At 35.8% G+C, this 24,392-nt stretch overlaps 2 protein-coding genes across 11 annotated transcripts in view; one reads left to right on the forward strand and one right to left on the reverse strand.

The window, feature by feature from the left end:
* Window positions 1–8,981, forward strand: part of Wdr17 (WD repeat domain 17) — a 139,142-nt gene extending 130,161 nt beyond the window's left edge. For all 5 annotated transcript variants that reach the window (XM_045155904.1, XM_045155912.1, XM_045155927.1 and 2 more), the window contains 6 exons: window positions 2,169–2,310; window positions 2,628–2,730; window positions 3,736–3,837; window positions 6,736–6,834; window positions 7,137–7,320; window positions 8,862–8,981. In XM_045155904.1, the coding sequence (XP_045011839.1) occupies window positions 2,169–2,310; window positions 2,628–2,730; window positions 3,736–3,837; window positions 6,736–6,834; window positions 7,137–7,320; window positions 8,862–8,981 (750 nt within the window). The remainder of the gene's footprint in view (window positions 1–2,168; window positions 2,311–2,627; window positions 2,731–3,735; window positions 3,838–6,735; window positions 6,835–7,136; window positions 7,321–8,861) is intronic.
* On the reverse strand, window positions 166–21,065 carry Spata4 (spermatogenesis associated 4). 6 transcript variants are annotated; one of them, XR_006638498.1, is made up of 7 exons: window positions 20,848–21,065; window positions 20,089–20,218; window positions 19,126–19,244; window positions 18,801–19,021; window positions 15,489–15,602; window positions 6,058–6,212; window positions 3,668–4,223 (listed from the first exon to the last, which is right to left on the reverse strand). XR_006638498.1 is itself a non-coding variant. In XM_045155955.1 (6 exons), exons 1-6 carry the CDS (start codon window positions 21,063–21,065, stop codon window positions 300–302), a joined length of 858 nt encoding a protein of 285 aa, XP_045011890.1. In that variant the 3' UTR covers window positions 166–299. The 6 variants fall into 6 exon arrangements, 5 of the variants coding, with proteins under 5 accessions (XP_045011890.1, XP_045011907.1, XP_045011900.1 ...); XM_045155955.1 differs by lacking the exons at window positions 3,668–4,223; window positions 6,058–6,212 and adding an exon at window positions 166–355; XM_045155972.1 differs by lacking the exons at window positions 3,668–4,223; window positions 6,058–6,212 and adding an exon at window positions 251–358.
* Between the last annotated feature and the right edge of the window lie 3,327 nt (window positions 21,066–24,392).

Consider the following 24,392-nt stretch of genomic DNA (forward strand, 5'->3'; position numbering starts at 1 on the left):
GGATACACCTCTGAATATTCCCTCCCACCCTGCGGCTCTTATAGTCTTTCTGCCCCTCTTCCACAAAATTCCTTGAGCTTTGGTGAATGTGTTTTAAGTCTTCTTTAGTGTTGGGCTCTCAGCAGCTTCTAGATTTCTGCTTTAGTATGTTTTGAGTATGGAAAGTGTCTATCTCCATCATGCTGGTGCAGGCTATCAGGCTCGTCATGGAAGCAGCATTCTTTGTCATCTTGCCAATTCCTCTGTGGTTTCCGCTGGTCCCTGTCTAATATGCCAGGAGTGGTTCATTTGCCAGGATGTCATTTATCTTTTCTTGTCTTCTTGATAGATTTTGGTTTTCCTTTGTTTTTCCTGCCTTCTGAAAAAAGAAAAACAGATTCTCCAACAGAGAGTGAGATCAAGATAGGCTAAAGAGGATAAGCACTGTTAATTTAGAGAGATTTTGATGGATGTAGCCCATCTTTTGGCCAAAGGCCAGTGGATGCTTGTTGTTGGAGACCATAATCGTGGTCTCCCTAGGACTCCACTAGGTTCTCACTTGAAACTATGGGTGCCTTTCCACTGAGTAGGTCCCTCAGCCAATCTGAAAGCCATTGGTTAACTACCAAGATGGGGTGCCACCAATACAATGGTATGTACATCTTGTCAGGCTGGTTGCTCACAACACTGTTGGTCATTTTCCCCAAGAAGATCACATATCACTGTCCAACAGTATATGGGCTAGCCATCTGGGAACTGGCTTCCTTCCAGCTTCCAGTCGAATCTGTGTCAGGAGCATGTGGTGTCTTCAGCAGTAGGGTCTTACTTTTACCTGAGGTAGGTAATCAAGTGCTGTTACAAAAGCCTGTCCTATTTTGGGGGCCTTGCAGGAACATATTTAAATTTAATTCAGCATATTTAAATTTATAGGTATAATGGAATTTGATATAAGTAGCCACTTAATCTCTGTATCTCTATTGCTGTAATGGAAACAGAAGAGATTGCTTAACAGATGACCAGATTTCAGGGAAGTGTGTGCATGTGTAGGTGCATATACATGTTTGTGTATCAGTTTTGAAGGTAGGCAGGCAAACTCAGGAGTCATTCTTCAAGAACACTATCCACCTTTTCTTGAGACAGTTTCTCTTTGACCTGGAGCTGGCCAATTATGCTAAGCTGACTGGCCAACAATTTCCAGGGATCATTTTTCTGACACTCAAATACTATGATTATAGATACATACCATGATTCCTGGCTTTCATATGTGGGTTCTGAGCTTCAAACTCTGATCTTCATGCTTGCATGACAAGCACTTTACCAACTGACCTATCTCCTAACCACAAGAATCAGTTTTAAGACAAAAATATACTTAAAAAATATAAGAATAAGCATTGTTTTAAATTTTGTTATAACTAAATTTCATACAACATGAATTCCACAGCATAGGAATCTCACTGCCAAATTGACTCTATATTGTTTTTTAGATTTTCTGAAATAAATTCACTTAGCCTCAAAAGCGAGGTAAAATTATATTGTAAGAGGACATGGGATGGTTTACTTTCTATGTTTGTTGCATTTAATATAGTTTTGAAATTATCAGCTTATTCTGAAATAAGGACATGGGATGGTGAACTTTCTAGGGTTGTTACATTTAATATAGCTTTGAAAGTATTGGCTTATTCTGAAATAGTTATTTCAGTGTTTGGTACTGAATTTTTTTGGGGAACAAATTCTAACAGTACAATCAGTGAAATTTAATTTTACATCTTTAAAAAAATTATTTGAGAGAGAAAGATAAAGCAGAGAGCAAGTGAGAGAGAAAATGGGTACACCAGAGCCTCTAGCCACTGCAAACAAACTCCAGAAACATGTATTCCCTTGTACATCTGGCTTACATGGGTCCTGGCGAATTGAACCTGGGTCCTTTAGATTTGCAGGCAAGCACCTTGACCAGTAAGCTATCTTTCCAGCATTAATCTTGCACCTTTTATTAGACATTTGTGTGATAAAAAGCTACTGACTCATTCGTTCATGACCTCACTTACCATACATAGATCTTAAAGATAATTTTAGTTTTGAGCAACTTTTAAGTGAAACTGGTTGAGAATACAGAAATATTCAGTATTTATACTATTGTTTTTATTCCTATAAATCTTATTAATATTGCTATTCAATTGATTATTTTCTAGTGCAAGCTACCCACAGTAGAAGAATGTATGAAGTTAGCTGAAATTGCTCGTGCAAATGGCAATGTATTTGAAACTATAAAGTATTACTTACTGAGTGAAGAACCTGAAAAAGCTCTGCCTATTGGTATTGACTTTGTCAAAGGTAAGTTTCTACCCAGCAATTTAATTTTTAAATCTAATTATTTATTTGATATTTTCATTAATCTTGATAATTGGCCTGCAATATCAAGTACTAATCATCCCAAATTTTAAAATAAGAATGATAAATGACGGAAAATGTGGCATCTTTCCTGCCCTGTGCTATGGGGATCTAGAAACAGTGTATGGAAAACTTCTAATCTAGAAAATAAAGAAATAGAATGGAATAGCAAAGAACTGATTGTATAACTTTTAAAAATGGAATGAAGATGTTTTTATACTATAAATTAGAAAATATCTCCTTTGGTTTTATTTTTCCAGAATACATCAGTAACTCAAACTGGACATTGGATAGCATTTACCCTGTGCTTGACTTATTGAGTTATATTCGGACTGAAAAATTAATCTTGCATACATGTACTGAGTGAGTACATTTTCTCCAAAACCTAAGAGAACCAATGCAAAGAAATGCTGTTTTAGTATTCAAATCAAGAAATAGGATCGACCATCTTAGACAAATAGTTGCACTTGTCAACAATTTATACCACTATTTGTTATATTCTGAAGAGAAATACACCAAAAAGCTTGAAAGGATAATATCTAGTAGGGTGTGCACATGCATGCATAACCAGACACAGCTGATTCAAGGAAGGCTGACTTGAAACTTTCAGATGGTTGTGGACCTGAAGTTTTCAAGAAACTAATGTTCATGTCAGGCTAGGGAAAAAGGGATACAAGTGCCAGAAAGCAACAAACATACCCAGAAAGCAACAAACATACTCTATCTTTAAATTCAAGTCCTGCTTAAGTAAATGGTTTCCCATATAACTAAAGTCCTCATAGATTTAGGTAATGATTTGTAAGAGATATTTTAGAATTTGTTTTCATGTCAATGTGGAAAAACATATGGAGCAGCCTGCCTGGGATACTTGCAAATGTATCCAACAGGAAATCCAACAGATGCTGATTTTTCTTTCCTAGAGCCTACACAATATTCCCTGACTTCTTGAGCTTGAGGAAAAGAGTTACTTAGAGATAAATAACAAAGAAAAGGCCAAGAGAGCGCTGTGAGGTGGGGGTAAACCTTGAGTAGTAGAATGCTTGCCTGTTTAATTAGCATGTGTGAGGGTGTGCGTTCAGTCCTCAGCATGCACAGGAGAAAAAACTATGGAAACATAAAAAAACCAAGCAATTAAGCATAAGTTAAATATTATTTAATTAAGTTTGTTTTAAATTATAACATGACATGGGAAAATGAAAGAGTCGGAATTATGAATTAACTGATAAATTATCTCATTTGACTTCAAAAAGTTTTCTAAACAAATTTTCTAAATATTTCCAAACATAAATATCACCCATCAGAAAATGAACACAATTTCATGAATTATATATGAGAGCATAATGTTCTATGTTTCATATTGTCTTTTAGAGCTAGAAATGAATTACTTATATTGTGTGGCTATGTTGGTGCATTATTGGCTATCAGAAGACAGTATCAAAGCATTGTTCCAGCACTTTATGAATACACAAGGTAAAAATTGATTTTATTTTATCATGTTGGAGAGATTCTTTCTGCTTTGATAGTGTCTACATAGATCAGAACATACCAAATGTATTTTTATGAGCATCCATTCATTCACTCAGCATATGCTTTGTAAAAAAGCAACAAGTATATGAATTACAAATACATTAGGCATATATATAACAGGGATCCTAATACTAGCTGAAAATACTCGAGGTATGTTAGTCTTATCAGACAACATTAGAGAAGCGTCTTAGAACTGTTGAAGTTGTTCACTGATTCTATCAAGGACCTGGATTCTTCCTGTCTTTCCCCTCTGAGATTCTTGCTCCTTTTCTTTCTCTTGTGCTTCCTATGGTTGCAGGATAGCTTCCAGACATCAATAGGTATTGTTTCTACTCATAGAACGACAAAGAGGAAACAGTGAAAGACAGATTACAGCTTTTGCAGGCAAAAGCATTTTTATTCGGGAAAAAAATGTGCCCCTCAGGTTTGTGTAACACTTGTTTTAAAAGAAGATGATAGCAGTCTATCCTCACTCTAACATGCCCCATTTACATACATAGAAACATTAAAAATTTAGTATCTGAAAATTAGTGTGAACAACATCATTTTGTTGTTATTGTTGTTTTGCTGGGCCCAGTTTTCCTCAGTATATTTTTCCCAGTTTCAGTGGATAGGAGACTTCAGAAGGGAAGAAGAAGGCTTGAGAATTGAAGAAGGGCAATAATATTCTCTGCTAACATGAAAGTTGACTGGAGGCTGGAGGTGGGGGAGAGAGCTGAGGGCAAAGGGGTGGAGGGAAAGAGAAGGGAAAAAAAAGAGTAAAACAAAATCTGTTTGAAAAACACCACATGGAATTTTAATTCTCTATATGCCAATAAAAAGCAATTTTTTTAAAAAGGAAGTTGGGATACTAGATACGTTAAGGAATTAACTCAAGAAATACTTGTTTTTATACATGCATTAAACCAAACTTTAAAACCAACTCTTACCATTAAAATATAGAATTGATCACATAGAATTAAAATAATAAATCTATTTAGTTAATGGTACTTAAGTAATGATCAAAGTAAGAAGGTATAAAATGGTCCTGTAAAATCAATCATAAGAGCTGGGGTGGTGGTCCACAGCTTTAATCCCAGCACTTGGGAGGCAGAGTTATGAGGATCTCCATGAGTTTGAGGCCAGCCTGAGACTACACAGTGAATTCCAGGTGAGCCTGGGCTAGAGCAAGACCTTACCTCAAAAAAATAAAAAATAAAAATCAAGCTTAAGGACTGGAGAGATTGTTACGTGGTTAAATGTGCTTGCTTAAAAAGCCTGACAGCCTTGGTTTGATTCCCAGGCACCTATGTAAAGCCAGATGCACAAAGTAGTGCAGGCATCTAGAGTCTATTTGCAGTGGTTAAAGGCACTGGTGTGCCCATTTTATTTCTCTCTCTCCCCCCCCCCACCCAAATAAATAATGAGTATTAAAAAATAATATCAAGAATAAGAGAAAGAAGCTAGTCATAGTGACTTACACTGTAATCCCAGCATGCAGGAATCTGAGGCAGTAGGATTACCATGGATTCAAAGCCAGCTCTGGCTATGTAATTTCAGGATAGCTTAGGCTACAGAATGAGACAACTCTATCGCCAAAAAAAAAAAAAAAAAAAAAAAAAGGAGAGATGAAGAAAAGTGGAAGAAGGAAGGAGTAAAGAAGAGAAAAGGGAGGGAGAAAGGAGTTTTTACATTCAAGGCAGGTGGTGAAAATTTAATGTCTAGGTTAAGGCAAACCTCATACTTGTAAAAGAGAACTTCAAGAGCTCTTCATTTTAAAGTTAACTTTGTTCATGACTTATCTTTGCTACCTTTTCTTACTGTCTATATTTGTTTCCATAATCTGCTAAATAAATAATTCTTCATAGCTGTGTTCTCGAACTATAGAGATGATCAATCCCTTAAAGTATACTCTTCACAGTTGTGTTGTCTTTTTCTCCTTTTCTCCACTTTTTTTTTTCTTGTTTCCTGCCCCACTCCCAGGTTTTCTCTCCTCTCCCCTCTCCTTTCTGTGTGCTGTCCTACAGAAACTTCAGTTTTAGCTCCACCCTTCAGTACTATGGAAATGACTCATTTAATATTCATCCATAACCTACTCCTTAATATCCTGTTGTATATCCAGCTCCCTGTGCTAAACTCCAGCCTTAATCTCAGAATTTTTATAAGTAAAATGATTGTTCTTACCAAATCTCCTTTTTACTGTTTCTTCTAATGGTGCCTTTGTATTTGTCATCCAGGATTAAATAATCAGCATTACAGTTAAGTGTTCTCTGTCACTCTATTATTCAGCATTATTGGGTTTTATAGTTAGTTTCACATTACTGAGTCAGAACATCCAGCTGATGGGAAGAAAGAGCTTATTTCATCTTAAAGTTCACAGGGGTAGCTTCATAGTGGCAAGAAAAGGATGGCATGAGCAGACAACTGAGCATAACAACTCTGGGTAGAAGTGTTCTAAATGAGCTAGCTAGCACTGACAAGCTGGGCTAAGGAATTTCAAGGTCTGCCCCCAGTAAGACACCTTCTCCAACAAAGCTCTGCCTCCAAAATTGCTACCAGCCAGGGACCAAGCAGTCTATGAGGGACACTTCATATTCATATTACCAAATTTGTGTTGTCTATTTTCTGTATATAATGTAGTGTATTTATATACTTTTCTTCTCACCTAACCATGTGTCTTGAGAATCTTAGAGTTGCAAGGGATTTAAATTTTAAATATATAAATGAGCACATGTATACCTATGTTTATATAATTTTTAAACCATAATTATGACATTCAAAGTTGTAGTCATTAAAAGTTCACTGGCTTTTTCTAACATCTTATTTTATGTTAAATGCTAATTTATTTTTCACATGTTTCAGCCAGCTATTAAAACGTCGAGTGGTATCAGTACCTTTAAACATTGAACATCTTTCTGAGGAATTGGATGCATGGAGAGCTTGCACCCTGGCCAATGAACAGTGAGTGAATATGGTATTAAAAATTGAAATGCACAGAGTTTAATGTTACAGACTAAATTGTTGGAGATATGAATGTTCTCCATGAATTTCAGCAAAATAATGAATCATGATTTCTTTAGCATATATCCAGTAATAATTTATGGGGTACATTTTCCTGCCTTCATAAAGCACTTTGTTTTTCTATAACTTAAGTTTAAAGGAAATTTGCCTCTATCTGCAAGTAATAACTATTTATCTAATAATGTAAATCACAATAATTCTGATTCTACAAAATTAAAATTTAACATCTGTTTAAAATGTAGGTTATCAGAAGAGTCCCCCTATACACCCCCTTCTGATTCTCAAAGATTGGTTTATGAAACCTTATTAAAAAGGCTGAAAGAAGAACCACTTAAAGGGTTTATTGGACCAGATTATGTGACTGGATCAAATCTTCCAAGTCATTCAGATGTCCACATCTCCTGTCTTACAGGATTAAAAATCCAGGTACAACCTAATGTCAAACATATACTGTTCATTTCTTTTGCTTTTATGTCTGGTTTTGAAATATCTTAAAATAAGTACAAATTAAGTAAAACAAATAACTGCAAATAAGCTTGGGACCCAGTAAGAAAATATTGTCCTTGGTACCTCCATGAGAGTTTAAGTGGAGGAATAGTTGTTAAAAATATTACAGAAGCAACTATGATATATATATATACATATATATATATTATATATGTTTAGCAACAAATGACATATGTACTTAGTAACAAAGATGCTTTAAAATAATTATAGGTCAGGGCTACAGAGAAGGCTTACGTGTGCATGAGAGGGTCTAAGATCACCCGAGCTTGACTCTCCAGCACCCACATAAAAAGCTAGGCATGGCCACACAATTTTCAACAACAATTCTTTAGGGAATGAAGATTGGAGAATTTCTGGTGTTCTATGACCAAAAATTAGTAGCTCTGGGTTTCCATCTCAAGGAAATACATAGATGAGCAATGGTGGAAGATACCTGATATTTTCCTCTAGTCTCTAGATACACACCCATAGGGTATCTGCATCTGCACACACATGTAGATACACGTATCACAACCACAGGACACATAATCTATACAAATATATGAACACACACACACCAAAAATACATGCAGGCCATTTAGGATAGCCAAATGACTAGTAGACCTGAGCTGGACCCAAACCTACATTCAGGAACAAATCTACTAATTATTTACTAATGCACAAGACTAATGTGGATAAAATGTTACCTTTCTAAGATATTTCATTTTCAATAGGAAATTAATGTGTTGGATAATTATATAATTTCAGGCCTCTACTAATATTAAGCTAATTAGTCCCATGAAGGAATTTCCTGAAAATAAATTCCTAACAGCAAAATTATCATTGAAAATTGTTGATGCATCAGTGAACCTTGATGTATTTAGAACCCAATTAATAAAACTTACACTATGTTTTCTAGTTTTATATTATAATTTTCCACATGAGAACTAAGTAATATAGGCTGAAAGACTATTTTTATAACTGATTTGGGAATATATATATATATTCATGACTGAATTATAGTAGACCCTTAAGTCACATAATTATTTTAAATTCAGAATATACATATAGAAACACATGTTTCATCTTTAGAGATTAGGATTGAAGTTTCTGGCTTTAATAATTTCTATAGCTATGCTGATCAGCTACATGACTAATATAGTAAAGTGTATTCAAGTCTATTACCTCTCATGAAATAAGCTACCTGTGGCAATTAATAAACAGTATCTATTGTCACTGATAGCAACATCATATGGAAAGAATGTAAATTATAGAATGAACTTTTTTTGACAAACATCAGATAATAATGGTAAAACACTAAGATACTAGAACATTTTCATTTAATTGGTTCTAAAAATTTTTTCTTGTACTCATTTATCAGTATTGCCAATGGCTTCTTAATGTAGTGTTTGTTTCTGGAATTTGAAACAATGTTGAAAATTTATAATTTATTCTTTTTCTCAACTCTTGCTGTGTACCAGGGCCCTGTGTATTTCCTTGAAGATGGGAAATCTACTATTTCACTGAATGATGCTTTGATGTGGGCAAAGGTGAATCCATTCTCACCTTTAGGAACTGGAATACGACTTAATCCATTTTGATAGAATTTTCTTCATGTTTAGTTTCTTTGTAAAGAGAAACTTTGTTATTTTACTTTTATTAAACTTTATTACCTTATTCTTGGTTGTTGATGAGCCAAAGGTTATAACAACATTGTTTAGTAGTGATAAATAACATCAATTTTTATTAATTATCAAAATAAAATATTTATATAATTTCAAAGGAAAAAGAAATCTCTTATAATTGTAATACCAACATTTAGAAAGAAGGTGATACTTAAATTATAAAGGACTAACTGATCTAAAAAGCATATAGGGAATCACAAAGCATAAAAAGTATCAAAACACTATATTGTTAAAACATAGAAACAAGCCAGGCCTGGTGGTGTATGCCTTTAATCTGAGCACTCAACAGAGGTAAAAGGATTATGGTGAGTTTGAGGCCAGCCTGAGACTCCATAGTGAATTCCAGGTTGGCTTGGGCAAGAGTGAGAGCATATAAAACATTGTATAACACATGGAAGAGTTCTTGATATATAGGAATATTTGAATGATTATCATGAAATATTGAAATATAAGGTATACAGATCTGATTTTTAGTTAATAAGTACCAATATCATCCTTTATACAAATTAGTTGCAAACAAATTTTTGTAATTGAATGGAATGCTGGTTTAAATTTTGAGAGGGAGGGAATTAACACGGGATTTTTTTATAATCATGGAAAATGCTAATAAAAATTAAAAAATAAATAAATAAAAGAAAAATAAATAAATAAATAAATTTTGAGAAAATTACGTGAATTTATTTTTAAAAATATTTATTGAAAATATAGTTAAGATGAACTTAATATGAATATAAATATTTTAATTAAAATGTAAATTTGACTTTTAACTCTGTTAAATTAATTCATATTAAAAATAGGACCATCATACTCAAGTAATATTACTTATAAAATTTATAACATAGATGTTTTCTGACTGTCTAGAGAGTAAAATCATATGTTTAAAATAATTATAGCTTTTATTATCCTTGAGTTTGCTGTAATTTTTAATTAAAAACTTTATTAAAATTTACATAATCCCCTCCCATCACCATTGTCTGTTCCTCACTCCCTTCTCTCCACTGAAACACTTCATTCCTCATATTCTCTCATTTACTTAATGTAAATTTACTTAATTCTTAAATAAGCTTCTTAAAACTGAAAATGATAGCATTTACTGATAGAGCTATCTATCACAATAATCACTTCTAACTCTTCATAAAACAAGTGACTGAAATTTAATTTTATAAAACTAACAATAATAGATAACATGTAAAATGGTCAACACAATGATGCAATTCCTAATGTATTCCTAAGAAAATGTTTCTAATTTGTAGTGATTTCTGTAACTCAGAATTGTCTCTATCAATTGGCTCATATGTATTAACATCTGACACTGAAAAGAATGAAAGTCTACATCCTACTGTCATGTTTTAAAATTTTACTTCACAACAGATCAACATACCTCTCTAAATTTTACTTTAAACACTTCAAGGGTTAGTACTAAGGTCCACTGGCATATATAAGGCAATTAATTACCTCATATTTTAATAAGTGAAGTAAAATAATATTTTAGATATAAAATATAAAAAATAATTATACACATGAATACACTAAAAACATAACTGAATTTCTGTGTAAAATATAAACTGGATTGATTTATGTCCTATTGTTTTATAATCTGACCTCCCCAATGTTTTCTACACCTTAATATTAATTTGCAAATACCACTTGACCATGTCATTCTGTATAAATTGTGCCTTAAAGTTAAAAACTAAAATAACTTGCAAAGAATATTTTTCATTTTTAGATTTTATATGCATGTAGTCCCCAACAAATAATATGAATATTTTTACTATTGAAAGATATTCATATAACTTAATAATAAGGAAAATTATTTTGAAGCTTTAAATATATCACTATGAAGAGAGTTACTTCCATTAGACAATGATTTTAAAGCATTAAAAAAATATTTTGTAGGCTGGAAAGATGGCTTTGCAGTTGAGGTGCTTGTCTGCAAAGCCAAAGGCCCCAGTACCCACATAAAGCCAGGTGCACAAGATAGCACATGCATCTGGAGTTCACTTGTAGTAGCTGGAAGCCCTGGAATGCCCATTCACTCTATTTTCCTCTCTCCCTCTCTCTCTGTCTGTCTCTCTGTCTCTCTCTCTCTCTCAAATAAATAAAATATTTTTTAAAAAATACTTTGCTTATCAAAGTTACATGGTGGGTAACAAAATTTCATAAAAGCTAATAAACTTATAATAAAAAAAATTACTCATTTGAGGGCATGTTGATTATATTTGGGGCTCTACAGATTATTTGTAAAATTTATTATTCTGTGTTTAGTGGACCAGTAATTGAAAAAACATCTTTATAGTCAACTACCCATAAATGCTTATTGTACCAAATCTTTGAACCGTTTATGTCTAAACTACATAGTTTAAATATGTGCGTTAATGCTGGATTTAAATCTTTATGGTTGAGCTATCATGTAACATTTTATTTTCATCTGGATTTATGCATACCATGTCTTTTAATATTCCCATTAAACCCCAAATGTGGCATAGCTAATTACTAAGATGAACGGAGTTCTTGTTCCTAAAAGCACCTTGAAAGAATAGTGTCCCACTGTCAAAGTTATAATGCACTTAGTTGACTCAGAAAACCAGGAAAATCACTTCATTTGGGTGCTTCCAGAGGCTGTATCAACACTTCTAAGAAGTATTCACTACTGGATACTCCAAAATTAGTATGAGATGAAGGAATAGTGCCTATTAATGAATGTGTACAGCATAGCACAGTAGCTTCTGTTCTCATTACAAGCATTCTGCCAACTGATTTAGATGTTACTGCTGCTAAAGGGACTGCTGTAAGATGTAGAAATGTTCACTGCTTCCAATGTTAAAGACCTATTCTGAAGTTGTCTTCCTCAGATATACCTCTATCATTGGTGTCTTTTGACCCAAGTCTCAGGATCTCTAAGTTACCCACTGTGACACTACTTACTACTTTAATTTGCTGCCTCACTTGATAATAAAGCCTGAAAAATTCTAATATTTTCCAACTCTCCATGGATTCCACAGTAGGTTTAGGAATTTACCATAGGATAGAGCTGTAATGAACCTGATCTATAACTTCATAGCCATGAGAGATTAGCTCTTTCAGGAGATTGAACACAAGACCGCAAGAAAAAAGAAACACTTACATAACTGTTGATTCAAGCTATTCGTTTTCTGTAGAACTTTACTACATCGGTCAGAGGCTATTTTTAATCAGTTAAAATTATTCACCAATATTATGCTTTAAATTTTTCCCATTACAATGCATGACAACAGGTAAATTACTTACATCTGATTATATCATTTAAACCAGATCTCTTAACTCGGATCAAACTAAGTTATAACCACATTCCTACCAGGACTCATTAAATTCTCTTCCTTAATATTATCTTCCAAAAAAACAAGTTAGGAAGAAAGTCTCTGGAGGCAGAAATGCCAGCTGACATCTGAACCCTCAAAATATCAGGAAAACTAATAAGCAGGATCTGAAACTGGTATTCATATTGTGGAATTCAGTATAAGTAAAATTCATCTAGGAAGACTAATGAGACTGTTAATAAACATTAAACATGAATAATTCTAGTTGAAAAAATTTTACACTAGTAAATATAAAATTACTAACTATGTGTGAGAAATAATTAGTTTTTCAGGATATTGATATGCTTTTATTTCCCCTCAGTAATAATAATAATAATAATAATGAATTTGGAAACCACAAACAGGAATTTTTAAATTAAGTGGATGGCTTAAACACCAGAACCAAGTTCCAAGAAAAGCACAGTTTGCTATCCTACAACTGTTTATCAACTGGAAGGTCATCTTGTTCAAAAATTATTTAAAACTACTCATGGAGATGAGCAAAATGTTTTATGAACTAATGTATAATAAAAAGTATTCAATAAAATTTTGTTGGTGAGTGTGATGTGTAAATATGTAAGTAATATCAAGACAAAATAGCTTGCTTTCTAATATGTACTAGAATGTACTCATCAGTTCTGCAAACTTAGGAGAAAGAACTCTTACTCATCATGACAAATTAAGTTTCACTGCACCTTCAAAATTATTTTTGCTCATTCTTTACTAATCTGATTTTGTGTTTGTATCAGTATTGGGTGTAGGTTTTAAATAAATAATTGTGGAATCAAATCAAAAAGAAATATTCTGGGCTGGAAAGATGGCTTAGTCATAAGGCACTTACCTACAAAGCCAAAGGACCCATGTTTAATTCCCCAGGACCCACTTAAGCCAGATGCACAAGGATGTACATGCATCTGGAGTTCCTTTGCAGTGGCTGGAGGCCCTGGCACACCCATTCTCATTCATATCCCCCCCCCACTTCCTCTCTTTCTCTCTCTCTCTGTCAAATAAATAAATAAAAATATTTTTAGAAAAGAAGAAACACTCTGTAGCCAAATTGTGCAGAAGACACCAACTTATTTTTTACTGAAATACATCTAAGATTAGATGATTATATCCTTGTAGCATGACAATAGATGGTGATATCAGTTCTGTGTCATTTGCAAGTGTCTTTCAAAGTTTCTTCCATACTTTTGATAGATTTTTTAATAGATGCACAAGAAGGTTTTCCATTTTGCTTCACATGAGTTTCCCTATTTGCACTTCCACAATTACCTGTTTTGGCTGGGAAACACATTTAAAATTACTTCATGATTATGAAGTTTTTATATACAAGTATTTCTAACATATATGTGTAGAATGACAATAGGCTTAGTACAAGTTAATCTGAAGGCCTGATAGCCAGAATATTTAAATCATACATTATAGTATTTGGGGATTAAAAGAAACAACATTAATGTTATCCATCTCCAAAAGTCATCAACAGGACCTAAAAATATCCAGGGATTATTTTGGTACATCTGATATGGCTCAACTATTTTTAGATGTTGCTTCAGAAAGCAGCTGAAGCAACAGAGGCACGGTTTTCTACTTAAGGTTGGCAAATATGCATGGTTTGTAATACAGCTATGGAACTTTGATGATACTGAGGCATCCAGGCACAGTACCAGACTCTTGGTCACCTGGTTCTAATAGGAAGGGCTAGGCAACCAAGAAATCTATCTTCTGTTAGCCCATAATTTTGTTAGGTAAATCAAAAGAGAAACTAAAAAGTTAAATAAATTTGTAAAAGGTAACCTGTTTTACTATTAACGGCTTATAGTTTTATTGATCTTGTAACCAAGGTAACATAGTAAAATAAAGTCATTTCATTCTACTATTTATTTCTCTCCTCCTCCTATCAATGTTCCATTTATGATAGGGGTTTTGATGGGCAGCCTACTTAGATATTATAAACTAGGCTCTGAAAGACAATCATTCTTCAAGGCCATTAAACAAAATAAAATTGAACACTAACAATATATGATTTAGAAACATTTGTGAAACAGTTCGTTTGTTAAAAAATTTATAATGCATATTATATTAAAAGCTCTGAGAAGTCATAAATCGTTTGAAGATAAGAAAAGGAAATCTGTTGATGTTGATTTATCAGCACTGATATAAACAAGGAATTCTTCAGACCCTGATACTGATTTTGGACATTACTTTGGGATTGTCAAATAAAATATGGGCTGCCCAGTTAACATTGAATTTCAAATAAATATTAAATTTTTGTTAAAATGTGCCCAAAATATGTCCTCAAAATTATTATTGTAACCAGCTGTGTTAGTACACTTCTGTAATCCTAGCTCTCTGGAGGCTGGGGCAGAAAGAGTGCCATGAATTTGTGGCCATCCTGGGATACACAGGTGAAGTACTACCTCAGAAAACAAATGAAAAAAGACATTTACTGTCTTACCTTGGTTTTAGTATCTAATTATGACACCTCTACTCTGTGAGCCATCTCTTTGGCAATGACCCTACCCCTGCAGCCATACACAAAGCATAAAATAAACATGTACAACTATGTCCTGTGTAATGTATAAATACAAACTCTAATATTATTTAATGTGTCAGAAAATGCTATTGATATTTTCAACCACCAAAAACATAAAAATGATTCTTAATGTTGGAGTCATATGAAAGCAGGTGATTGGCTGAATTTGGAACATGGACTATAGTTTTGTAGAACAAATGCATTTGGAACAGACAGGGTTTAAACAAGCAGCTTTGTGTCATAATGCTGATGCGAACCTGGGAAAGCAAGTATCTACATGGGGTTTAAGACTAACTCATCTTTCGAGTAAGAAGAATGGAGTTTTGAGCTCTGTCCAAAGCTTCACCTGTTTTAGACTCATACACCTAGGGATAAATGAGAATGGAGTAGGGAGGCAACATTTGACTGCATGACCCTCATTCTGTCAAGAAGCACAGCAGCATACCAATTTAATATATAGTTTCCATTTGGATGTTGGCCTAGACCAATATTTTAACCTGTCTCAAACTTTAATGGAAAAAAAATATCAGCAGACAAAAAGTTAAAACTTACATAAGACAGAAGGAACCTTTTCCCTTAAAATCTTTGAATGTTTGAGCCCAAATCCTGGAGCAGGAAGATGATCAAGAGTCTTTTCTCCCACTGTTGGTTTGACATCAAACCATCCTATAAAAATATTTTTTAAAAGTTAATTTTTTAAATGTCACAATGGAGTTGTCAAGACAGGTTTTTAAGCTAAGCAAATTATCTAAACATTTATTTCTATTATATTTCCAAATAAAAAGCTCAAAAAATACAGAATGGATACATACATGACAATAGGCAATGTTGGTGACCTCATACCAATGAAAGTTGAAAAAAGTTCATGTAAATAAAGTCACAAAGCTTCACGTAACAATACACTTAATAGAACAAATGTGGGTATTTTATGAGCTATCAGCAATTATAAAGTAATAGTGGTTAAGACAATGTGGGTTTTTTTTAAATTTTTTTTAAATTTATTTATTTGAGAGCGACAGACACAGAGAGAAAGTCAGATAGAGGGAGAGAGAGAGAATGGGTGCGCCAGGGCTTCCAGCCTCTGCAAACGAACTCCAGACGCATGCACCCCCTTGTGCATCTGGCTAACATGGGACCTGGGGAACCAAGATTCAAACCGGGGTCCTTAGGCTTCACAGGCAAGCGTTTAACCGCTAAGCCATCTCTCCAGCCCGACAATGTGGGTTTTGAAGTAGGACACCCATCTACACAAAGTTGAACAGAAAGCTCAGAAAGACCCATGTATATGGAAAGTTGAAACTTGAGCACACAGATAATTAGTGATAAGAGACCAAATTGTGAGGCTGAAACAAATGATTTACAGGAACTGCAAATGAATTAACATGTTGAATGTGAAAATCTCCACCATATGTATTTAAATATAAAAGATTGCATTTATACCCTAATAGTGGCAACAGGATTAACTACATTTTGGATTCATTCTTCATTTCTGTCATAACACATTACATACTGCTCACAATTTACAATAACCATTTTTATTTCTGCTCAGAATCTGGATCCTCTAGAATCTCACAAGAATGAAATTTAAGTATTGGCATGGTTTTCATTCCTTTTTAGAAGCTGTCAGGATTAATCTGCTTGAGCCTCAATCAAGTTGCTGCCAGAATGTGCTTTCTTGCATTTGTAGGACAGACCCTGTTTCTTTGCCAGCCATAAGCCAAAAGTATTTCTTGACACTTAGAAGATGGACCACATATCTTCTCATAATCCTGTGTTCACCCTATGAAAATGGCAGGTTAAGATCCTGTCACACTCCCCACCTCTCATCTGCTGCTGCTGAATGCTTCTAATTCCAACTGGAGAAAGATCTTTGCCTATAAGGGTTCACGTGATTTAGACTGCATCCATCTGAAAAACGTAGTACCCACTTCCTATCTTAAGGTCCACACATTAGTTATATCTGTAAAGGTCCATTTGCAATGCAATATAACAAATCCAGGTTTTGTGAATTGGGGTACAGCATGTAGAATAATTCTGCATACTACAAAATTGGATAAGAGCCAAAGCCGGGCGTGGTGGCACGTGCCTTTATTCCCAGCACTTGGGAGGCAAGAGGTAGGAGAATAACTGTAAATTTGAGACTACCTCAGGGTGAATTCCAGGTCAGCCTGGGCTAAAGTGAGACCCTACCTCAGAAAAACAAAAAGCAAAAAAGAAAGAAAATAAAAATGAATTGGATAAGAACAACTAAAGTTAAAAGTATATAGATGAGGGCTGGGGTAGAGCTCCCTGGAAGAAAACTTGTCCAGTATATGTGAGACCCTGAATTCAGTTCCCAGTAACTAACACACACATACCGAGAAAGACAGAGAGAGAAATACATATGAACTAAGAATAACATTGTATGGATAAGCTTAAACTTTTAAAATCAAGAACATTATAAACAAAGGCAGCAGGGCAGTAGTTCTGTAGAAGAGGGTGGTGAGTGCAATCAAGAAGGAATCACATGGAAGGGGAAGGTATTGGTAACATTCTATTTTTTAAACTGCATGAAGACATGTAAATGTATTTTCATCGTTAGAATTAAACTGTTCATCTATACATAATGTGTGATACATTTCACTGAAAAATCATATTTAAAAACAATTTTTTTTGGGGGGGGGTGAGGTAGGATGTCACTGTAGCCCAGGCTGACCTGCAATTCATTATGTAGTCTGAGGGTGGCCTTGAACTCATGGCGATCTTCCTGCCTCTGCCTCCCAAGTGCTGGGATTAAAGGTGTGAGCCACCACACCCAGTTTATAAACAAAATTTTTAATTCAAAATTCTGCAAAAGGATTAATAAATTGAATTGTTTCTTTGTGCACAAGTTTATGCAGACAACCATTTATCAAAATAAATCAAGGAAAAGTAACAAGAAACATAAGATACTGAAAAATAAATATAGTTAGGGAAGACAAAAACCTAGATTGTCTCTCACAACTTGTGGGAAAGAGTTCAAGCTGCTATCTTCTGTTCAGAGAGAAAATTGTTCTTTCCTCAAGAAATAGAGTACAGCCGGGCGTGGTGGCACATGCCTTTAATCCCAGCATTCCACTCGGGAGGCAGAGGTAGAAGGATTGCTGTGAGTTCAAGGCCACCCTGAGACTACATGGTGAATTTCAAGTCAGCCTGGGCCATAGTGAGACCCTACCTCGGATAAAACCAAAAGAAATAGAGTTCAAAGGGGGAAGAAATACTAATGGCATGTGATTCAAGAACAGAGTGCCACAGAAATGATTTCTATAGATATCTAGACCCAAGGGAGTTTAAGATTCCAAGAAGAGAGGCAGACAGTGCCAGGAAAATCACTTTTATTCTTTCTGACACATCCCTGGGATGTTTGGTGGGTTCTTTGATAATTACCTGAATGAAGGCCCCACTAACTACATGTCAACAGGCTGCTGCAGAGAATACTGACCATTCTGTCTAAAATAGTAACCAGACTGAAGTATGGTAATCCAAGCTCTTCCCAGAGGACTGATATCCTGCTTGACTCTTAAACATTCCCTTTCTCTTCAGTTATAAATTGATACGTCAAGTTATTTCCCACCAAAATTTACATGAACAGACTGGCAAACATTTCTAAAATGAGTGCCCTATTCCCTATGTAACCTGTGCTTCCATCAGAAGGAATAAACTATCACATAAGCCACTTCAGGAACAACAAATCATCCTACTGCTAGCATAAGGGAAGTTTTCCATGTAGCCAGTGTCAGAAGAAAACAGAGATGGGGTGGTGGCCTGGCAGGTTTTTCTTTAAGATGGACTTAAGAATATTCTGCGCTTGGAAGAACTCAGATGACTGTTTCCACAAAAATTTACCTGGATTCATTTTCCTGCTTAATTTTCTTCGCAACATGTGTAAAAGGATGAGGAACTCTATCTTAAGTTCATTGCTGAGCATATTGGGATTACTTAATAATTCTGATAGCCTAATATTATCTTTAATAGTCTTTGAAGCTGTAGACCTGGGAACCAGGGGTAGACACATCTGGTAACTATAGTCGGTGAAATTCGCAAAGTCATCCTGGATACTCTTAATTCTGGAAATAAGCAAAACAAATTATTGACAAGCCACATCTTATTAATAAGTTTCATACAATGAATATCTTCAATAGATATGCTTAGAAAATTTCAGGTTACTTACTTTCGATGTGTTAGTAAAGTATAAACCTCTTGTATCAATATTTCAGGCACTCCAACTTTGCAGTGAATTGTTCCATGGATTAGTTCTTTAGGTAACTTGAGCTTTTTTTTGGCTAGAAACTTTAATAACAGAAAGTTACTATTTTATCATAAGAAATTCTACCAAAACCCCAAATATTGGGTCTGGAGAGATGGCCTAGTGTTTAAGGCATTTGCCTGCAAAACCAAAAGATCCTTGTTCCATCCCCCAGACCCCACATAAACCAAATACACAAGGGGGCGCCTGCATCTGGAGTTCATTTGCAGTGGCTGGAGATCCCTGGCAAGCCCATGCTAGTGCTCTCTCTCTCTGTCTCTTTCTCTCTCTCTCCCCCTCCCTCCATCCTTCCCTCTCCGTCTTGCTCTCTCTCAAATAAATAAACAAAATATATTTTTAAAAAATTAGCCAGGTGTGGTGGTGCATGCCTTTAATCCCAGCACTTAGGAGGCAGAGGTAGAGGGCTGCTGTGAGTTTGAGACCATCCTGAAACTAAACTACATAGTGAATTCCAGGCCAGCATGGGCTAGAGTGAAACCCTACCTCGAAAAGTAAAATAAAAAAAAAAACATAAAAATAAACATACTATGCATATGCATTAATGATCCCTTTGTTCACTCAAATTTCTGGTGCTTCCCATGTTAATTATGTAAACATATTATTTTGTAAAAAAACCACCATTGCATCCCACAGTAAATGATTTCAAATTTTACTTTTGATATAAACAACTGGAATTTAATAAACTGTAGTTTGTGAAAGCAAGCTGCCAGGTCATTAGCATTGTTTCTGAATATGTACTCACACTCCCCTCTGCGCATGACACATACACACGCACACGCATGCACGCACGCACGCACGCACGCAGGGATATCTATGACTTGAGGGATGTACCTTGTAAATACAGCTGCACAGAAAATGGTAATTTACCTTCTCTATCTGTGCCCAGTTATCCAACTTGACTTTTAAAGAGGTTCCGTTTTGAAAGGATGTTAATCTAAGGTCCCAGGGGAAATATATGCATAATATTTCTGCAACCAGGTAGCCATTTGAAAAATCCCTGATCCATAACAAGGAAATGAAACAACGGGTAGTTAGTAATATAGTTTGCTAGTCTGTTACCCCATACTGACAAAACATCTTGCAAAACTAGAGTGTTGGCACATTGCTCTGAAGACCTAGTATAGAAAAGCAGTTGCCTGAAATGATCAAGGGCTTTGTTGTTGTTTAAATGCACCCAAATTATTGGAGTTAACAAGATCGCCGAGCGATTCATATGAAAGTTTTGTTTACATGAAAAACTGAATACCTAAAGCAAAGTCCTTCCTGCAAATAACTCATGGTCTTAATTTTCATGGAATTTGGTGTGCATTCCATATTAACCGCCAATTACATTTTGAGCAGCTACAGTTAAGCAGCAACGTTTTAAGCTCCTTGTGACGCTTAAAGAAGATGTCATTCTAAGGGAGGGTAAATTTATCCTCTCTAATTTTAACACCGAGTATAGCTGAGCGTTATTTCACGACTGTGTATAGAATGGCAGCATTCCTTAATGCCCTGAGGGGTCTACAAAATGTAAGGCTGGCTGAATAAACACAAGTGCTTGCTCCAGGATCTCTTCAGGCCCACTCCTTCAGCGTTCCGGTGGGCGAGTGTTGGGTGGCGAAAGGCCGAGGACTCGCCACGCACCTGTGCACGTTCCTGGGGAAGAAGCTGAGATCCAGGCTCTGCAGCCAGCGCAGCACGGAGCGCGACAGGCGCGAGCTCCGCGGCGGGTGCGGGTACACCACACACCTCCGGGGCTTCCTCGGCAGGGGAGCTGCGGGCGGCGACGCCTCTGACGGAGACTTGGACCCCGCTGCCGCCGGCTGAATCAAGCTCTCTTCCGCCTGGCCGGCGGCAGCCATGGCACTTTCCAGGTTGCTATGGCAACCACGGCGGGGGCGGAGCCTGTCACGGAAGGGGCGGGGCCTCGGCAGCGAGGCTCGCGGATTGCGGGTCTCGGGTTGCTGAGGTTTAGGAGTGGCCCGCGTGGGTTGGGAGCAGAGTTCTCTGGCCCCAGAGTGCCGGGACACTGGGGGAACTTCGACCTTAGTCAACGCTTCCATGTTTAGCTGTACTTGGCGCAACTGGCAACCAATTTAAAAATTTATTTTCTCTTTATCTCCTGGTTCATAAATTTTATATATTAAATGCTGGTTTCTGCAAGGCAAAGATCAATCCTCAGCTTCCACTGCTCAAGTATTTTTAGGGGTGATGTGAGAAACCTCCAGAAGACAAGGAAAAGTTTTGCTTAGGAATTTGAATCTATGGTTTATTTTTATTGTTATTATAGTTTTTGTAGTTTTTCTGTTCTGTTTCTTTTTTTTTTTTTTAATAAGCCAACTGGTGGAAAAAAATCTTCAAATTTTAACATACCTATTTCCTAATTTAACATACGTATTTCCTAATTATTACATCAAGCATCAATTAAAACAAGGTAACATCTGAAAACAATTTATACGTTGCCGTTGTTTGCATCACCAAGATGTCCTGGTATGCACATGCATGATTCATTCATTCAATGAACAAAAATCTTAGTCTATACTTGTGCCAGGAGCACATCTACATACTTGGAATTGATCAGCAAGTAATGCAGAAAACTCAAAAAGTATTGTTGACTGGGCATGGACTATTCTTGATAAGGGATTAGGAGCAAGGTAGCTTTTGCTTTTGTTTTTTTTGTTTGTTTGTTTTATTTTATTTTGTTTTCTGTAAATAATCACCTAGGGATTGGCTTAGAGAAACACTGATGCCACTGAGCCCTGGCAAGACAACTCCAGTCTGATTGGTCTCATCCAAGATGACCAAAGCAGCAGGAGCTTCCTGAATCTTGCTGATCCTTCTTGAACTTTTCTAGGACATAGCACCCATGGGCAGCGCCTTCCTGAGTCAGTGTTCCTCTGAAGCCTACCACTTAATTTTTGGAGCATTCTTGCATTTTTCCTCTTACTTCAATTCCCCCATTAATAAATCCTCCGTAACTTACTCTTCTCTTTTTCATTTTTTGGTTTTTTAATACCTTGTTAAAGGTACAAGAGACCTGCAGAATTCAGAACCACCAGTTCAGGGGATTCTAAGCTCACCAGTGTCCAACCTCTCTCCAACATCATTATGGAGATCCAGATATCCAATTCCATAACATTCTGACTTAAATATATATGCAAGAAAAATTCAAAATCCTTTAAAATGTTTACAGTGAAATTATATTTAATATGAGTATACATTACACAGATAAATCATGGGATGGATCTTTGTGGCACTATATATTTGTTTGAACATTTGTTGGTATACATGATCATTAATAAACTATGTGAATTTATGTATGGTTAAAAATAAGAAACAAAAATTAAGTTCTACAAGTGTTTTGTTTCTGCCTAGTTATGTTTCTCCTCAATGATTTATTCAGTGAACTCTTGAGAAACTATCTTGGCCTATAAACTAAAGACTTTCACTACCCAGTATGACAGCCACTAGCCATGTATGGCTGTTTATAGTTAAAATTAAGTCAATTGAATTGTAATAAATTCAATGGTGCTGGCTACATACCACCTGCTCAATCATCATGTGTGATGACATCTATCATATCAGATAGCACTAATGTAGCTTTTCCCATCCTAAAGGAACTTCTATGAGACAGCTAGACTTGAGTATATTTATAAAAGATAGAGATATGTGAATATCTATGACAAACTCTGCCATGGTAAAAATCATTCTATGATCAGAAATAAAGCAAGAATTTGGTCTGAGGGAGTGTAGGAAGTCCTTTCTGAGAAGACCTTTGAATTGAATTTTATAAGGCTATATTTTGAGTCAATTAAAACAATTGGGTTAGAGAGATAACTTAGTTGCAAAGCCAAAGGTCCCAGGCTTGATTCCTGAGTACCCACGTAAGCCAGATGCACAAGGTGGCACATGCATCTGGAGTTTGTTTGCAGGGGCTGAAAGCTCTGGTATGCCCATTCTCTCTCCCTCTCCCTCTCCCTCTCTCTCTCTCTCTCTCTCGCTCTCGCTCTTGCTCTCGCTCTCTCTCTCGCTCTCTCTCTCTCTGTGTGTGTGTGTGTGTGAGAGAGAGAGAGAGAGCAAGAGAGAGAGAGAGAGAGAGAGAGAGAGAGAGAATTAAAATAACATAAAAGGTTAAAAGTTTTTTAAAGATTAAAAGTTTTTCTAGCACCACTGTGACCTCACTACATTTAAATCATTGTTTCTATGATAATGGAAATCTGTCGAATAACAAGAGAGACAGAAGTTCCACACAGAATGACTAATGTGAATAAAGGCTTAGAGATGTGAGAGTTTTTGTGACTACAAGGAAATAACAGATTACCTATAAGGCTTAAAGAAAGTGCTTAAGCATGAGAATGAATCCAAGATATGGATGGCAATACCTAAAGGGGTAAATTTAAGCTGTAAATTGGGGTGAATTGTGAAGTCTTACTATGGAGTTAGAACTTTTTGTGATAAGGAATGTGCCAATTGCTAAGAAAAGACATCTCTGTTGCAAACACACTCCTCTACCTCTGGAGCTGGAATTCTGCAATGTGGCTTGTCATTTGCTAAGCATTTGGTTAACTCTGCCGATAATGGAGTCTAGAGAGCCCAGGAGGCCAGAAGACTTGCTGTTTTCTATTTGCTTGCTGGTCATGTCCATGTCTCCATAGCAACAAAGCTTTACCTGGCACTGACAGTTGGTTCTAGCCTCCAAATATTTTTAGCACTCCTGACAGGTTTCATCATACCCTAGCAACCACTGAGACATTGCCCTACTTAGAAGTCTAAGACCCATATTTCACTCTTGGGATGATGTTTCTGATCTGAAATTCTGTACCAGCTGTGAACACTCTCTGCTCAGGAGTCTAAGTGTATAGGACTTTCCATCCAAATCTAGGTTCTTATAACCTCAGCATCCTCAACAGAGTAGATAACTGCTTCGAAATGCATCAATTACTGTGACAATTTGATGTTTCCCCTTTTGTTTCCTTGTTCTCCAGCATCTGTGCAATCAGTTCCTTACATTATGTCCTCAGTGTTTAGTATACAGTGACTTCGTTTCCATTCAGGATGTTAAGTCATACATGAAGTTAGGTTTGACCATTGCTAGCTCACCTACATCGTCCTAAGTCATCCAAGAAACTAGCTTCTTCATCATGGCCTGTCCCCTGCTAGCCCTGGAAGTGTCTGGGGCATGGGAGGGC

The sequence above is a fragment of the Jaculus jaculus genome, chromosome 1, assembly GCF_020740685.1.
Source record: "Jaculus jaculus isolate mJacJac1 chromosome 1, mJacJac1.mat.Y.cur, whole genome shotgun sequence".
In the NCBI taxonomy this organism is placed as follows: domain Eukaryota; kingdom Metazoa; phylum Chordata; class Mammalia; order Rodentia; family Dipodidae; genus Jaculus; species Jaculus jaculus.

Coding starts and splice junctions, on each gene's coding strand:
- Spata4 (XM_004657069.2), bottom strand. CDS start 21,065: ATGGCTGCCGCCGGCCAGGCGGAAGAGAGCTTGATTCAGCCGGCGGCA. Junction 19,245..20,088: donor ACTGGGCACAGATAGAGAAG/GTAAATTACCAT, acceptor CTGTTATTAAAG/TTTCTAGCCAAAAAAAAGCT. Junction 15,603..18,800: donor AAGCAGGAAAATGAATCCAG/GTAAATTTTTGT, acceptor ATATTTTTATAG/GATGGTTTGATGTCAAACCA.